At 48.1% G+C, this 17,433-nt stretch overlaps 2 protein-coding genes across 4 annotated transcripts; one reads left to right on the top strand and one right to left on the bottom strand.

The window, feature by feature from the left end:
• Positions 1–1,788: 1,788 nt before the first annotated feature.
• LOC129587359 (uncharacterized) lies at positions 1,789–9,647 on the bottom strand. Its single transcript, XM_055481070.1, has 5 exons — positions 9,362–9,647; positions 6,992–8,044; positions 4,232–4,337; positions 3,047–3,829; positions 1,789–2,314 (listed from the first exon to the last, which is right to left on the bottom strand). Exons 2-5 carry the CDS (start codon positions 7,818–7,820, stop codon positions 2,095–2,097), a joined length of 1,938 nt encoding a protein of 645 aa, XP_055337045.1. The 5' UTR covers positions 7,821–8,044; positions 9,362–9,647; the 3' UTR covers positions 1,789–2,094.
• Positions 9,648–9,916: 269 nt separating this feature from the next.
• Positions 9,917–15,433, top strand: LOC129587261 (uncharacterized). Of its 3 annotated transcripts, XM_055480900.1 has the most exons (11): positions 9,917–10,111; positions 10,171–10,302; positions 10,805–10,919; positions 11,054–11,103; positions 11,725–11,940; positions 12,272–12,482; positions 13,046–13,510; positions 13,611–14,152; positions 14,272–14,521; positions 14,611–14,732; positions 14,797–15,433. In XM_055480900.1, the coding sequence occupies exons 8-11, from the start codon at positions 14,113–14,115 to the stop codon at positions 15,078–15,080; spliced, it is 696 nt and encodes a 231-aa protein (XP_055336875.1). In that variant the 5' UTR covers positions 9,917–10,111; positions 10,171–10,302; positions 10,805–10,919; positions 11,054–11,103; positions 11,725–11,940; positions 12,272–12,482; positions 13,046–13,510; positions 13,611–14,112; the 3' UTR covers positions 15,081–15,433. The 3 variants fall into 3 exon arrangements, with proteins under 3 accessions (XP_055336875.1, XP_055336877.1, XP_055336876.1); XM_055480902.1 differs by lacking the exon at positions 13,611–14,152 and having other exon boundaries at positions 9,920–10,111; positions 13,046–13,281; XM_055480901.1 differs by lacking the exons at positions 9,917–10,111; positions 10,171–10,302; positions 10,805–10,919; positions 11,054–11,103; positions 11,725–11,940 and adding an exon at positions 11,979–12,223 and having other exon boundaries at positions 12,289–12,482; positions 13,611–14,521.
• The last annotated feature ends 2,000 nt before the right edge of the window (positions 15,434–17,433 follow it).

The following is a 17,433-nucleotide window of genomic DNA, read 5'->3' as shown; positions in this document are numbered from 1 at the left end:
CTGTTTTGCAAAGTTTTCAGTTAGACAGTACCCAACTGATTTGTATGCCTAGGTACACTGGGTTTAAAAATAGGTCGATAGCGTTTTTTTCCATTAAAAATGAACTTAAAAAATATCAGTAAAACGTTTAAGCAAGTACGATGAAACATGTTTTCATTCAATATCATCTCTGTACATTTTTGTCACTCGCCGTAAAATCGCAAAAAGACGAAGCACAATTCTATTTTCTGCACGCAACCAACAATTTAATTTCATTTATGCAGTAATTTCCATTGCTGTATTGGCGATAGCAGATGTCAGGCGCACAGAGGGTTTGGATACAAGTATGAATACGTAATATTTAAATCTAGAACAGTTTTATCATGGTGCAGGTAAGCGAGGTAACCCGTTTACCGGCAGTGTTTTATAGCACAGCATGGGAATTTACATTGTGCACTTGGCCACGTTTACTACCCTAGATTCTTTGCCGCTCTTATGCAGACGCGCTAACACCGCACTGCATGACAGCAAGCAAGTGGATCATAAAATGAGACAGCGAAAAACGACATCTCCATACAAAAAAAAACCAGCAAGCAAAAATAATTTTTTCTGACTGGCTACTGGTTGAAACCATGGCTCTCTAGGGGTATCACGCACTAAATATCGCGCCCTGTTACGCAAAATTGTGTCCCGCCTCGAGCTGGTGACATGTTGGGGTAGCGGAAAAATGACATCTCTTCTATATACTTTACAGGTACCAGCAAAAAATATTTTGTTTCTGACTGGTTACTGGTTGAAACCATGGCTTCGCTGGGGGTATCACGCTTTTAATTCAACCGTATCCGTACCTCATCCGTACCCTGGTATCTGCTGATAAGGTTGCAGATCATAATTACTAAATACCGCACTACGTAAATGCATTTAAGGGCCCCAGGAGCAGCCGGCGCCCTGCCATCCCTGCCAGCAGCCCGCGGCGACGTGTCCATCGCGACCGGAAGCGCGCAGCTTCGATGATGTGTGCGGCGGCTGTCGGGCGCGCGTCTTTGAACTGAGCGGCGCCAGGTTCCAGTAGCGCCGGCGCCGGTTGGCTGGAGGTCACGGAGCAATGCAACAACGCGGCGCCGTTGCAGCCTTCCGGCTCCAGATGACCGTCGACTGGTTGAGGGCTAGGATGACGTTAGCTCAGTTTGTTCTCTGTTACTGTTTTTTTACTGGGTATTTCAGCATACACAACCTTATTGCTTTTTCTTCGTAACCTACTTTTGTAAACTGGATGAGCGGTCTCAGTAAAACGGTTACAGCAGTCCTTGCGGGTTGTCAAAAGCGGCTACGTGTATGGCCTGCTTAATTTACGGCAGTTTCAACGCATTTTGGGACGTCGGCGTCCAGTACTGAGGTAAGCGATTTTACACTTGTTCTCAACCATGTTCTGTGTCCCGTCACGTCGCCGGTTGACCCGTCGCCTCAAAAGCAACCGGATACTGCGGCCTGAATCTCTGCTGCCCGGTCGCCGGGTACACGATCATCGTACTCGTAGAACTGCTGTAGTGGTTGTTTCTCTTCATCGGCATTCTGTAGGCATCCGCGTAGCGGTTTGTTTTCCTTAGTACTGCCTCAAACGCTGTTACGCTCTAACCTCTGTCAAGTAGAGATTTTGTCGTCATGGCGAAGTGTGCCTTCTACCGATGTGTACAGTACCGGATGTACAGATATACAGCGATTTACAGTATAATTATTTACCGGTCAAATCAAGGCGTACAAGTTGAAGCCGGGAAAAATCAATTGCAGCGATTTCCTTTGTTGATCAGCTTGACGAGGTGTTACAGTTATCAAAGGGGCAATGCAACCATGCAGCGTCACAATTAAGCGTTTTCTCAAGCCTTAACAGTTAGTCATTGCTACTATGAAATTAACGGTGGTATACAGATATGTGGGCAGTGGAATAGTATCGCTTTATTGGTGAATCGTCGCTCGACAAAGTAGCAACTGATTCTGCAGACACTGTTTGTCAGCAACGGAACAATACGGACAGCGTCGCTTAGGCCGCTAGGGACAATAATAAGCGCGCCTCCTTTAATCTGCACCGTACAAGGTCGAAGCCCCGCATATCGCCCGCTAATGATTATGCTGATCGTCGGCAACGGCAGGCTGGTCATGATCAGTCTCAGCAGCTGACGCAGTGGCGCACCACATGGCACAGATGACAAACACGGTCAGGTTGGAAAAGCTCCGCGCTGACAGCTGGTAAATGGAGGGAAGTTGATCCTGGTCCGGCACTCGCAGCAGCCACAAGTGGCTCCACAGCGGAGCATCCGGATCCGGCTTGGGTTCAGCGCTACCGAACAACCACAGTCAACCCGCTGCTGGAAATGCCAATATCTGTACTGCACAGATACCGTACAGCATTTCCGCGAAATTAAGAGACAACCTCATCTTCTAGCCTGTTGGTGCCTGATAATTAACTGCCGTTTAGCTAAGGACAGGGAAGTCTAAGGGCGAAAGAGCGAACCACCTTGAACATAACCGCCTGCTTTTACCAGAGGTGTGTTTTACCACCGCAGCTCCGCTGACCGGGCTAGACAAATCAAATTGTCTCTTAATTTCGCAGAACCGCAGTAACCACTTATACGTCGTTAGCCTTTCCGACAATTGGCTAACTGGACAGACGTAGTACGGGTTCACACTCCGGGGCCTGAGTCCTGGCTAACCGATCATTTGCTTTTTTTTGAAATTGTTAACGAATGCAGTTGTGCGGAAGCGACAGTTGACGGGCATTTTGTTGGCCGACAGCTTACTTGCCGGTACGATTCTTGTTTTTTGGGAATTTCTAATCCGGTACCGGTCGGTCGACACTCAACAGCATTTCGTCAGCAAATAGTACGCCGGCTGGTGTTCAGTACGCTGTGCTTCGGAAACCTGTCCTATCGCTCATCGCTTTAATTTGTCGTTGCAGTAAATCGGCGGGTAAATAAAACGTTAAATTTGGTCGGTCAGCCAGGTAGTGCTCAGCAAATTGTTAATTCTGGCGCCGGAAACCAGCACAGCACACAGAAGACGAACGACTTACAAATACATCAGATTCCGCAGGAAATGTGCGTAGACCGGATAGAGGTGCGGATAGAGGGCCGCTGTACTGGCCCAGTAGGCGTGCATGGCCGCCGCGGTGTCGCGCATGCTGCTGGACACGTCCGGCAGCGCGGCTTCCATCGCGGCGCGCAGGGTGTTGAAGTGGGCCGTGTCGGTGAGGGCGCAGTCGAAGCGCAGGAACGGTATGCGCACCGACAGCTGCGGCAGCGGATCCCGGCCCGTGTATGTGAAACGCTGCTTCCGTTGCAGCGACTGCAGCGCATAACGATCAGGATGAAAATTTCTCCAGGCGTCGTTCATGACGTAGTCCACGAGCAGCAGCTCTTGGCAGAGGTCCGTCAGGCGCGACAAGCAGTGCATCGGACGCTGACTATGCCAAGCGGCGAATTCCAGAGCGACGACGCACTGGTGCAGCACGATGCGGCGCAGAGTCGATGGTGACGAGCGGTTGCGGTTGCGTAGGGTGAGCCCGATAATATCGACATCTATCTGCGCTCTCTGATAGCCGCTGCACCGGCCTGCCGGCACACCTTGCTGGCTGCACTGCCCGCACAGACCCCGCACACTCTCGTGGCCGCACATATCCGGCCGCCAGCGGGTGACGGCCAGCGTCCGCACCGCGGGCCGCAGGGCGTGCTGCAGGAGCCGGGCCAGACGGTACACTTCGTCGTGGTGGTTGGCGCGCTCCCCCGGCTGACGCCAGTCCAGCGTTATGGCCGGCTGCGCGCACTGCGTCCACACCGCGTTCCATCCCGGACTGACTCTGTGGGCAGCACACAAATGCAAAGGTCATGAAAAACATGGCATCTGTATTGAGATCATGCACTCACACGTGTCGCGATATATGTACACATTAAAGCAAAAAGGTCTACAACCGACGTCGACTGTGCGACTGGATGGCCAGGCTCAAAATGTTCTCGCCCGCTCCATCTGGCCGGCTGTAGATTACGGCCTGCATACGCAGTGCCCACTGCACTCCGTGGTCCTTGTAATTCAACTGTACTCTTCTTGTGAATCATCCGTTTCTAGTCATCACGTACCATCAATATGTTTGCAGCCGGGTCTTAGTAGGACCGCGTGACAGTTAATTCGCACCCAATGCCAACCGGACAAACACCGCCCGCATTAGAATTAGCATGCAGTGGCCAGCACAATACATGCATACCTCCGCAGAGACGCCTGGGAGAAGATATCCACGTAATCCAGCATTACATCCCGGATTATTTCCACCGGCAGATCAGCCATCTGCACTTGCGCTCCCTGGTCGACATCTGTGGTAAATACAAGTAGGTATCTGTACGCAGTGGCGGTAGTGCTGAGTCGCCGACGTAATGCACTGTAGCTACAGCTATTAGCTAGCAGTAGAATTAAGAGACGACGGGTAACCTGTAATAAGTATCATGGTACGAGTACAAACTGTGCACCAGAACAAAACATCATTTACAAAAGAATCACTTCCTCTATGCTATCCTCATCGGGGATCGCACCCATTACACAAATCGCGTTTCCCCGTTGTATTTGCATACATATTCGCTGTTTAAAAAACTCTTTCGCCCGCTTTTGGCCAGTTGAAGTTGCTCTACCGTTTCCAACCGTTTCCACTAGCTTTTTAGTACCATCTCCATAAGGTCCGTAAATTTCGATGGCTGCAGCAACGAAATCGTATCTTGCTTGCATCCAAGCGTGTTTCGCTAGTTTCTTCCTTTCAGCGAGTTCGGCTGCTGCGCCGGCGTTCACGGAAGTGCGGTCGATATACGAAATCGCCAGCGTGTCTACGCAGGTGACGTCTATGGCCAGCGGTTTTCCGCGCGCCCACGGTATTAGGGTGATCACGTCCGGCCTTTTCTTATCCTTCACAAACAGACCTTTCGGTTCCATTCTAGAAGGGAAACCGGCTGACTTCAAGCCTCGGGCAAATTCAGCGCTGATTCCGTCATGTCGTGGTAATCTTTCGGCAGACCGTTTACAGCGAAGTCTGTGCCGGCCGAACGCGTTGACCGGCCCACCAGAAACGCATACGTGTGGAGTGGCGATCGGTGCTCTCAGACGCAGCGCAACACTTAAGCGAAAAGCGTTGTCGTCTAACAGATTACCGAGGCAAGCTGCCGGTAAAGCATGGATCCACACGCCTGCTTCCGGGACTGACACCGCCTTAAGATGTGCGACTTCCTCCTGTGAAGTCCGTAGCTTGCGGTCAGCCTTGAAAATGTCTGCAGTGTCGTGGGAGTGCTTTCTGGACATGTCGGAAAGCTTCCGCAGGAAGTTCGTCAGTGTCAGCTTCTAACTTCCAGGCGCGCGTGACGGTAACGACATCCGTTGGCGTCAGTGTCGGGCATAATCTGGAAATCAGTGGGCGCAACAAGGAAGCCGATGCCAAGTATGCAGAGGGAGCTAGCTTCTCAGTGCGTTTGATCCCCAAACCACCGAAACGAGCAGGAAGGGAGGCCTGTAGCCACGTTGGGTGGTTCATCTTTACATCGGCGATAATCTCCGCCGTCTCGCGAAATACTTAGTCCAGTCTGTACAACTCTTGAGGGAACATCCAAGCGAGGGAGGTGCGCAATATGTGTACAATTTTTGGCACTCCTGGGCAGTTCTTCAGCAGGAACAACGCTTGATGTTTAGGGATAAGCTGCAAGCGGCCACACATAGTTCCCAGCTGACCGATCTTTTCATTTATCATCGGGGTTACGGCGGCTGGTAGAAGAGGAGAACCGAGCAAATTTAACTTATCAACGTTTACTATAGCTGGTCCTGGGAATAAACTAGTGAAGTTGGTAGGTTAAGACGTGGTCAAATACTGCTGGTAAAATTCTTTAAAACTCATAATACTTTGTCTCCCAATCAGTCTGGTTTCCGCAACGGGCATTCTTGCGGAACGTTATTAACTTTTAATGGCTTGGAGCTCGCCGGCTATCCCTGCCAAAGCGAACCGGCTGGATTGTCTGACAAGGACGGCAAGCGACCGGATGGGATGACTTTGATTCCTGTGCGCGAAGGAAAGGCCGTGGTATGGGATGCAACTTGTTGGGATACTGTGGCCGTGTCGCATGTGCATGCTAGCTCCCTGAAAGCCGGGAGTGTCGCACAACTGGCGGAAAATTTCAAGCGGCGGAAGTACGCATTCGTCGAGGGCTTGGGCTATTTTTTCTACGCTCTGGCGGTCGTGACGTTCGGAACTTTTGGAACATCGTTTGCGGAACTGATTCGTTTTGTTGGCCGGAAGATCCGCGACGCTACAGGAGAGCCTAGATCCACGGCCTTTTTAAGACAGCGATTAAGTTTGGCTGTAGTAAGAGGAAACGCAGCAGCTGTTTTGGGTACCTTGAGTGCACATCATAAGATTTTGAATGACAATAATGATTATGGGTGTTTTTTCAATGTTTAAAATTTAATCATTTTAATTAGTGTAAACCTGCTGAAGCATACCGATATGTGGATTGGCTGTTGCCCATTAAATGAACTTTTAATGTTAACCGAAGCATGGAAGACCGCAATCGACCACAAGAAAGCGGTCGCAGTTTTCTTCACTGGCTTGAAGGCGGCATTTTCATCCGTCTGCCACGATACACTGGCCCGCGCTGCAAGTTGGATCCGGCCTGATTCGGATTTTGATTACTCGTTATTCTTAGGTTTCTTAGCTTTTCCTTAGGTTTTCCATCCGTCTTAGCCATTTTTAGCTGTCAGATTACAGCTTCGCTGCAGTTTCATGGCCTGCTCTTACTTGCATCGCGTTCGTGTATGTACAGGTTTACACGGTCGGTGACACACAGTCGGTGACACTACAGGTTTGTCACCGACTGCGCTTGCGGTGAGCGCAATCGCGTGCTGCACTATCCGCTGCTGTAAAGCAGCATCGCCCCGTCGCATGACCATTTAGTGTACTTCCCATTACACTCCGTGATTATGATTATGAAGTGCTTACCTGCCGGCGGCAGCGGCTTCTCTACCGGCATGACAACCGCCAGCGCGCCGCAGTCCAGGCATCGCTGGACACAGTCTGCCAGCAGTTGCGCCGTCCAGCGTGCCGGTTCAAATGGATCTTGCTCGTATTCCCAGCAGATGAAAACGGCACTGCTCCTCTCTAGGCGGAAAAAGAATCGATAATAGGGGCCGGCGCTAATCGTAAGGCCAGCCGGATATGCAGCGCCTCCTGCCCGTTTGACCTCGAACAGCAGTCGGTTCTCGTCGATAACGCAAATGCGGTCGGCATGCGCGGCCGGCACGGGCAGCGGCAGCGTGTACTTGACGTAGGCGCCCTCTCGTCGGCCGGCGCCGGCCAAGGAACGCGCTGGCTCATGGACCACCATCTGCAGCAAATGGACGAAGTGCCGCGGGCCGTCCAGACTGGTCTCCGCCAGGCATACCGCGCTTTGACAAGTGGTAACGCCAGGAGTGCGCTCCACTACGACAGCCAAATGCAGCACCAGCGGTTCCTGGCTGCTGGCGCGCAACGCCACGTAGGTGTCTTCATGACATTTGGGAGTACATAAAGAATGCTCGTACAGCAGGTGCGAGGCGATCCAGCGCGGTGGCAGTGCCTCGCAGTGGAAGCTGATGTACAGTGCCCCTCCCGCGTCCGCCACGTCCTCCACGAAGCCCAAGCACCACACGTCGTCGCGGTAAGGATGCTGCAGCACAACGGTGTTGTTGAGGGCCACACTGCGCCGCCGTCGACGGCGTTCATCGACCGGGGGCCGATCATCTAACCGGTGGTCCGCGTGCCGCTGACGGCAGGGCGTGGCTACATCCATTTCCGCGGCACACTGCTAATCAGTCACATGCATATACGCCTCCCGTTAAACAAACTCCCCATCCATACTTCCGCCGGGTATTCGGCTTTTGTGCGTTAGTTACCAGTACCAAATAACAAGTTAACAACTTGTGAACGCGTCCGGAACTGAAGTCAACAACTGAACATGAGCTACCCGGTAGTCTTCGTCACAGCTTTTGTGCCTCCCCAACTTCCCACTAAAACCTAAGAAGTGAAGCAAACATTAGACAAAACATAATTATACTGCCTATATGTTATCTCCCGGCCCTAGTCTCGGGTATCTGTATAATAATACAAGTACGGTGGCGCTAGCGCGCCACCAGCTGTGTTTTAGGTACAGAAACACGAAGGAGATAACGAAGTTCAAAATCGTTTAGACATATTTCAGAGATTTTAAAATGCGTAAAAGCGCGGCGCTATCAGCTATTACTGCACGTTGAACTGTTTAGATATTTAGCAATTTTAATTACTCAGATATTTAGGTATCAAAATACAAATATTTAGATATTTTGATATTCTGAAGCATTAAGGTGACGGCCCCGCTGCGCGGGGCCGGCTTGGATTTCGAGGTATTTAGAAAAGTTTAGAAATATTTAGAAGTATTTAAAAATATAAACATATTCAAATTTTTAGATTTTTGAACAGTAAGATATTCAGGTATTTAAATACTTTAAATACTTTCGAAATTCTGAAGTAAAGAAACTGGAGGTAAAATGTATATTTAGATGTGTATTTCAATATTTAGATACTTACCGGTTAGACAGTAAGATAATGTGATATGTATTCAGATATTATAGTATTTGGAAACATGGATTTTAAAACTCTGGACCGACTAGAAATATTAAAAAAATATTCACTGAACAATAGAGGGGCGCAAACTAGCTAGTGTTTCATATAATTCGCAGCATTATTTGTGTATGTTGCTAAGTTGGAAATCTGTATGTTTTGATCATTCTAGATGCATCTAGAAATTTCTAAATACTGTACTTAAGAGCTAAAGTACTGAAAACCTAACAACGTTTTTAAAACGTTCTGGAAGACCGAAGAATTTTTTTCAAAGTGTACTCTGTAGGTGACCCCTTTGATGGACGCTAGATTTTTTAAAATATGAACGGTTCTGAAATGTGAAGCATGAATTAGGAGATAATTTCGCGAAAAAAAGGACGTAGGAGTTCGTATATGAATCTATAGATAGGTATGAGTAGTCTTCCCAGACCCAGGCATCAGCGCAACGCGTGTTGCATCGATGGCTGGAAGTGGAAGCATGCTAGAAGACCTAGAATACAGCACCCTAGAAGATACAATAATAATACAGATACTAACGATAAGTACACTCAGCCTCAATTCATATTTTTGTTATTATTATTATTACATCAAGAGCAGACAACCCGATCAACGGGACTTCAACGTCTGCTCGGTACAAAAGTAAAACAACATTCAGTAACGACAGATCAGCCATTCGAAGAGCTAATTTGAAAATACCAATATCCTCAACGCTGAGTATCTGCATATTATACTTACTTGCATACACTATACAGTAAGTAGTCATTAAGGAGTAAGTACTCTGTATAGGTAATTATGAGCAAGTATCTTTTGAGTAGAATCCAACCCGCCACAGTGTACTGTAATAAGTACTGGTCATTATTCTGTTATAATAATAATAATAATTCTGTGCAACAGCGCAAGTAAGTAACTACATAGTAACAATAAGTACGTTTACTATTTTAGTGTTTTAAATGCACATCGCGTATTACAAAAGTAACAAGGAAAACAATCATTGACATCATTGCCGTTCAGCTAATTTAAAGGCAAAATACACTTTAAAGGCAAAATACACATTCAGCTAATTTAAAGGCAATAAGTACTGTACAGTCATAACTATTTCACACAGTGGTGTGTTGAGCGTTATTGGGCTTTTCGACTGGGGGGACCATACAGTTCAGTCGGCGCGCAATAACTTTGGAACACGGCCCCCACGGTACTAAGCTCACAGCGGTACCGAATGCGCACCACACTCTCCCGTTGGACGTTGCTATCGATTAGCGTCTACCCAGCCTTCTACAACCACTCAGTTTCCGTACGAGTACCTGCAAGGCTAAACTAACAGTACTCAGTGCTGTACGTGAAAGACGGATTCTTTTGCGCCGTGTGTAACGCAACTGCTACTGAGACTTGGGAATCTTCTGTACAGAGCGTATGTGCCAACTGCCAGGACTACTTTTATGCAAAATCCCCAAGTTACAATACACTGGCAGATTGTGCTACGGCCTTGTAAGCAATATTCCTTATTAATGTTGTTGCCCGTAAATCGTAATGAATTCTTGAATTAGGCAACGCCGAGGTAACTCGTGCATACATTTCCACCTTTCGACAGCGTGGCTCTCAAGCAGAACATACTGATGAAGGACATTAACTTCAGTTGACTGTGGATAGCCAAACGAGAAGAAGTACATACCGTTCTTGTAAGTCCCCGTTCGTACTCTACTATTACAAGACTTATTTGCAATTCTACCCACCTTTTCGGTAATTACTATCATTTTTATATTACTATTATTTTAGTATATTATTAGTATATTACTATTATTTTAGTATATTACTATTATTTCAGTTATTTACTATTATTTTACTATTATTTTAGTATATTATTTTGTAATTACGAAACGTGTACTACTGTACCGTGTAACCGAATTCGTCCACTCTTTATTCACTGTTTTTCAGAAAATTTATTGGAAATTGTGATAATAATTATCTATATTATGTTGCACCGTATTACAGAATCCATCCGCTCTTTATTCATTTCTGTGTGGAGCTGTCAGTCCTGAGAAAAATTAAATTACTACTCCTGGTTCTTATTACTTACTTGCTTATGCTACAGATATATACGTAGATTATATTATTTGTACTTGCCAAGGTTTTTGTATGTCTATACTCATATATATAATAAATTAATGTTTAACAAAACAGTTTTAGAACCAATGGATTTATGCCACTGGGAAAAGACGAGATTTATTTATGCGCGCTGCGCAACCGGGCTTATTCGCTCCAGGTACGGACGCTTCCGGTTATCGAGCACTGACCAGTGAGTTTTTGTTGCACGCGGGCGGTGTCCCATGCCACAGTTGCAAAACCGTACTTATGTACTTACCTGATAAACTTTACGCTTGGTCCCGCCCTATTGACCTTTGCAAACTGAAATTAAACGTATTGTTACAGCTTTCTGCAAACATGAAATTGTCTGAATTTGGCCTGGAAAACGTGCCCTGGTAGGTTAGTGAATAAAAGATATTCGGATGTGTCTCATATTTCGGTCACTTTATTTGGATGTGTTTCATATTTCGGTCACCTGGTGTCACAATTTTCGGACTAACAAAAATCACAGAAATAGCAGCCTTCACAGTAAAATCTTCCCTCATGAATTTCGAAGCATGAATTCACAAAAACTTCCGTAGCAGGAAGGACAAGAACTGGATCGGGTGTAACCGTGCAAGGTAACAACCGCTCTTCCGCGTTTACAAACGTCAGAAATGTGAAATTCCAACATTTTCAAGTTTGTTATGATGACTTCAGACTAGTGAGAAAACATAAAAGAACACGTTGGGCGATCAGCAGCTATTCATGTAGCGCGCCACTTGGCGGGTGGTGTAAGTGACCGAAATAAAAAACCGTACACTTAAGGTGACCGAAATATGAGACGCTTCCAAGTATTCACCGATTTTCTAAGGATGCGTAAATTATTATTTTCACCACATAAAATCGCGTGCTTTAACGTACTTAGTTTATCGCGTGAATGTAGCTGTACTCTTCCAATAACAATCACGCTTTAAACTACTTGTATACTTTACAAAAGTTGTCAGCTGCATGAATTTGACGGTTTTTTACTATAGCGACAGGCCTGCCAACAGGGAGAGCGCACCGGGGCTGCCTGACCCCGGCCCTCAGCGGAAACTTCTGGACGGTCGAAGCGTGAAAGCGAGGGGGCGCAGTTTTGACGCAGTACCGCATGTGGGCGCAGCCCTTCACAAAGGTAAACCTTGTGGCGGGCCTGCATGGAGATCTAAACATTCCACTTCCGCCACGATGATTTCTACACTTGTGACTAGGTAAACGCTATACAATCGACGCAAATCCTATAGCAGATACATCGGATTTCTATCCTTTGAAGTATTGCCGTAAATGCTATGGCACATAAATAATAACATGCTACATTTACTCTGTAATGCGATTACGCGCGAATGTGCTACTCGGTAAGAAGCCGGATGATAAGCACGTAGAAGCGCTTATCCGGGATGTGCAAAAAAACGCCTGTACCATGGATTCACTTCCGCTGAAGCATTCCAGTCAAAGGACGTCCAGGCCTATTGATTAACATGAACGAGACATAAGGTGACATGCGTAACTGCACAGCAACAAGATTCTTTTTCTTCTTTGTAGCAGCCATAATATTGCAGTCAGTGGTGGCGCTGTCGAGCTGGAACGCGACGTTGGAGTTCTGTGCTACAGACAGCGTCTTCTTGCTTGCTGTTCCTCGCCACACGAGAACGTTAACGGGAGTCATATTACCAACAATCCAGCCCCATCATGTTCCACAAATGATCTACGTACAAACATTGGGAAGGAACTCTGTCCACGAAAGTGTTAAATAGTGAGTCAGTCCAGCAAAAACAACTGTGAACTACAGAGTGCATACAAGTACATAAATGCTTGTTAACGAACTTTCATGACACCCTACTGCGTGTTTCTGCTTTTACTAAGTAAAGCAAAAGCAAATAACTTTCCCTGTAGAAAATTTTTATTATTTTATTTATTTTTACTAATTGTTATGGAATTTCTAGCAGTTTTGCTGTGAAAAAATTTGCCGGCTTCGCGCCAAAACTCACTGATTGTGTGAACTGTGTACAGGATAATATTTTTGCTTCCACTGCAGTAAAAAATTGACGACTTTCGCTATTTTTTTTATAAAATCTCCAGGAATTTTTTCAGTGTCATTTTTGACCTGACATCTTGCTGTACAAAAAATTTTGATTCGGTTTCGTACTTTATATAAGTATGTTATTTGTAATACGTGTAATAAGTATGTTATTTGGCTATCTTTGGGATTCTTGGGTTTTCCGTGCCGCTCCCCCCAAGCAAGTTAAATTCGCCTGTTCGTGTCCTCTATATAGAAAATATATACGGTATACGTGTATTACAGTACCAGTTTATTAGGTCGATGTATGCCTCAGCAAGTCACACACGAATGTGCGGACAGCAGGAAGGACAGGATGAGAACCGGGAAGGACTGAGCGTTGTAGTGGCTCACAGTACACACCGGGGTAGTCGCATTACATTACTACATGTAACCGCCGCGGGAGATTAGCGGGCGGTCGAACGCTGTACAGGGCGGCCGATGGATGTTGTCGCATGAAGTGGCCTTGCGTCAGGGGAATGGCAAGGAAGAGCAGGTAATTTCGATTGGCTAGCCGTTTATGGAGTGGCTACTCGCTCATCCAGTGCCCGTTGAGCGGGCGTTGACTGATAAGCTTCAGATTAAGTACCAGTCGTGAATAAATTTGAACACAAATTTCAACCTGTCGTACTCGTCCAGTCTTGCAAGCCCGTCCGGAAGCAAGAGATAAAGTGCATACAGGGAACATAGGCAGTTACACAAGCACGCCGCGGCTACACGTGCATGTACGTCCATTTAGTACATAAATTAATATAACATCTATACTACATATTAAATTATACCTCCCGTACAATTTTCCAGTTTACACTTTAGCTCTTGTTCCAGGACGGGCTTGTTCATATGCCAGGAGCACAGCAAAGCGCCGCACGGAGCAAGCGTGACTTCGCTCAATGTCATAATGCTTTGCCGCACAACGGAATCGCTGCCGCCTGCTGATGGCTATTACTTACTGTAATTTTATCACAAAGATTACTGCTCCCGCACTGGGCGGCATTCTCAGCGTGCCTGTGCTGCTACTGCGTAGTGCGTACCGCCGCTGGACGCACAGTGGACAGAGTACAGCTCAAGTTTTGAAGAGGTCAGACAGACTATTGAGCTGCGTTCACGGAGACTGACGTAGTGTACTCGTATGAGGCGTATCCGATTATTTTCATTTTTTTCTGCATGTGCCGTCTGCTGAATGCTGATGTGACACGCTCTCAAAATTTTGGACTTTTAGTGTAGTACTGTATTATAAAAATATTTCTGTCATCACTGAGTTTCTGCTTTGGAGAATACGTTTGCATCATAAATTTCCACACTTTCTTTTTCTCTCCATAAGTTCAAAATGGCTGGCTATGCCGAGGTTAATTTTGCGGTTTATTTGAGTAAGTTGCATGCTTTCAGCCTGCTCATGTGAATTCATTGATAGTACAACATCTGCGTTCGTGTCATGTGAATCAGTGAATGGAATCCGTTTTTTCTACTGATTGCTTTGTCGTTCCAGCCATCGAGGAGTCTGACAGTCTAGCTAATACTCAACTTCAGGAGTCGGTGCGAACGGCGATCATGGGTTGGATTCAGGAAAAGGAGGAAAACCGCGATGAGCGGGTCATTACGGCTCCCGAGGCAGGAAATCCGTACGTGATCGCCTTCCGTCTGCAGAACCTGCCTCGTTGGGTACACGTCAAGATCCCCAGATTATGGGACGGCGAGGATGAGCGTTTCTGCGCCGGTGTTGTGATCTATGGTCGATTGTAAGTGCATTTGTGCTGGCGAGAGAAGAGAGTTCTATCTAGTTCTTGGAGTACCTCCATTGTTCTGTTTGCGAGAACTCTTCTTGCAGGCGGGACGCCTTGGGTGGGGGCAGTGTCTTTCACTGCACGGTGGAGCGTGTGACCGGGCACAATGTGGGCGAACTGGGACCTGGCTGTGACCGAGAGCAACTCGAGTGTGCAGCTTATTTCAGTAGGTTTGACGCTTGCAGGCTGGTGTGGCGAGCAATTAATTCGTTGTTATCACGACGTTGCAGCGGCCGCGGAAGCGGAAACCCTGCGCAACGACGAGGCGGGTCGGCAGGCTATTCTGGCGGGGGTGCAGGATGTGGGTGGCCGGAGCGAGATCCATGCATATGTGCTGATGAAGCAATTCCATCTGGAAACGGTGCCTTTTTGGCTGCACGTGCTTGCCTCGCAGGGGGCGGGAAGCACGGGCCAGCTGGAGGTGCTGATGGAGCGCATCGGGGGCGCCATGTACGTATGCGGAAGAGTGACGAGACTGGGCCATCTGCTACCGTTTTGGTCACTGGCTAACTGACTCTTGTGCACTTCTGCCGTCCTGCCCGACGCTGGCCGACTGCTGGATCGAGTAGCTATTCAGCGCGCCCCTGGGGGCGGCGGGGCGGGCGGGCTTCCGGGGGGCCGCGGCGGAGGCGGAGCGGGGATGGGCGGAGGTTTGGGCCGAGGCCGCGGAGTTGTGCCGGCCATTTTTCTTGAGCCGTGAATGCGTCTGCGGCGCCCGCTGCGGAAGTAGTGCGGACTGAGGAGGCGCCGGTGTTTCCTGTTAATCGTTCTCTAATTTGGCTCATTCTTATCTGCTGTTGATGTGAACTGGATGGCTATATTTTGCTGATCGAGTGTTAAACTGTTAATGAAAAAACAGCGAAAATAGATTGCGGTACAATACAAAATTAATCATGGCACTTGCAAGCTATTATAATAGGATAAATTATTACTGTACGTGTACAGTGCACGCTATACTGTCAAACAACACTGCACACATGAACGCTATACTGCACAGAAATGGCAGTGTTGGTAAGATCTTCGGATCGCGCGTTCTCGGGCAGGGGCTCGACTAGTGGCGCCGGCGGTCGGTCGGTCAGCATGGCAAATGTCCGACTAAAACGTCACCTGTTGCGGTTAAGTATTAGGCGACGCCGCGGTTCCTGGATTGGTCGTCCGAGCATATAAGTATATCTCAACGTCAACTGGACACCCGAATCCTCTGTAAACCAGTTACACATTAATATACAGACATGCGGCGTTCTCCTCAAATTAAATATACAGAAAAATTTAAAATCCTATTTGGTAAAAGCACGCAATCAGAACGTTCTTACGGTTTTGTATTATATCCTTGGTCCGGTTTTTTCCCGCCCATCACAACAAAGTATTTTTTGTTTTAATGCACGTACGGCACGATCTTTAAAAGCTGCGAGCAGGAAGAATAAAGCATTGAATGTGCTTGTGTCGTCTGGCAGGTCGCAACAACGCCAACACCGGCTACCGTCCGTTGTCTTCCCAGGGCGGTCGCGCTCTGCCCATGTACCACGAAGGCCGCGACACGGAGAGCGAGAGCGGCGCGTTCCGGCCGGCGGCCTCCGACCCTCGACCGCAGATGCAACCGGCTCCCAACCGCCCCTTGGACCCCCGTTTCCAACAATTATCCAGCAACACCGTCGACGTCCACGACCCGCAGCAAGGCAACGCCGGACAGGGCCCGCACAGCCAATGCACCGGCTCCCACCAGCCCTGGCCCCTCCCCTGCCCCGACAACGGCGCCCCCCGCCACCAGCCCTGGCAGGACGCCGCCTCGGGGCGGGAGCAGCTGCTCTTCGGCAACGAGACCAACCAACGGATGCTGCCCAACGGCGCCGGACCGACGGCGGGCGAGCCAGCCGGGGAGATGCATGCGGGGAAGGTGGTGTTCGGACCGGAAGGGCCCCAGGAGCAGCCGGCGCCATGCCACCCCTGCCAGCAGCCCGCGGCGAATAGAATAGTTTAATTTTATCATGGTGCAATGATCAATCCGTGAGGTAACCCGTATACCGGCCGTTTTTGCACAGCATGGGAACTTACATTTTTTACCGAGCAACGTTTACACAACAGATTAGTTTCTTTCGGTCCTTCGTTCTGTACCTCATAATTATGTACAATAGCATAGCGCAAAGCTAAATTATACATTCAGAACACGCTGCATTCTGATCTCTGCAATGTGCACTACTACTGTGCAACACATAAGACAGATACCTCTTGCCTTACTTCGGATAACCTATGAATTACTATGAATAAAGCATATAATTTTTTATGAGCATTTGTGAGCACGAACGCAGAGCAGCGGTGATAACTCGCGAATGGTTTTTTCGGACTCGCAACTGGCTTTATCCCACTCATTACCGGCTGAAACCATGGATTCTCTAGGGATATCACGCACTAAATATTCCGTAAAGCAAAGCAAAATTGTGCCGGGCCTTGGGCTGGTGACATGTTGAGGTAGCGTAAAACTGACATTCCCAGTATACAAGTACCAGCAAAAAATAATTTTTCTCTCCTGTCTGCCTGATACAGCCGGATCGCGTGACGCGGACTGACAAGGCTGGACACTTCCCTGTGCATGTGTTGGTACTCAACTTTGCAACTCTGGACAGAGCCACCGTAATGTTGCTGGCGGCGGTTAGGGTAGGCCTGGAGCGAGCATGATTTGCACGCAGCGACCGCCCGCGGCCTGCAGTATGCGTCAAAGATGATAACCGCCTCCCTCGGGAGCTTGCATGAGTGGCAGGGTTTGCTTACGTGACCACGCTACTCTGCTACGCAGCTCGTACGGCTGAGCGCGTTGAAAATGAACGTCTTGAACGTACGACGTACGTACGGAGTGTAACTTACACTCATAT

Source organism: Paramacrobiotus metropolitanus, unplaced genomic scaffold (genome assembly GCF_019649055.1).
Source record: "Paramacrobiotus metropolitanus isolate TYO unplaced genomic scaffold, Prichtersi_v1.0 Parri_scaffold0000024, whole genome shotgun sequence".
Classification (NCBI taxonomy): domain Eukaryota; kingdom Metazoa; phylum Tardigrada; class Eutardigrada; order Parachela; family Macrobiotidae; genus Paramacrobiotus; species Paramacrobiotus metropolitanus.
The sequence above is the reverse complement of the archived record's forward strand: the minus strand, read 5'-3'. Positions and strand labels throughout refer to the sequence as shown.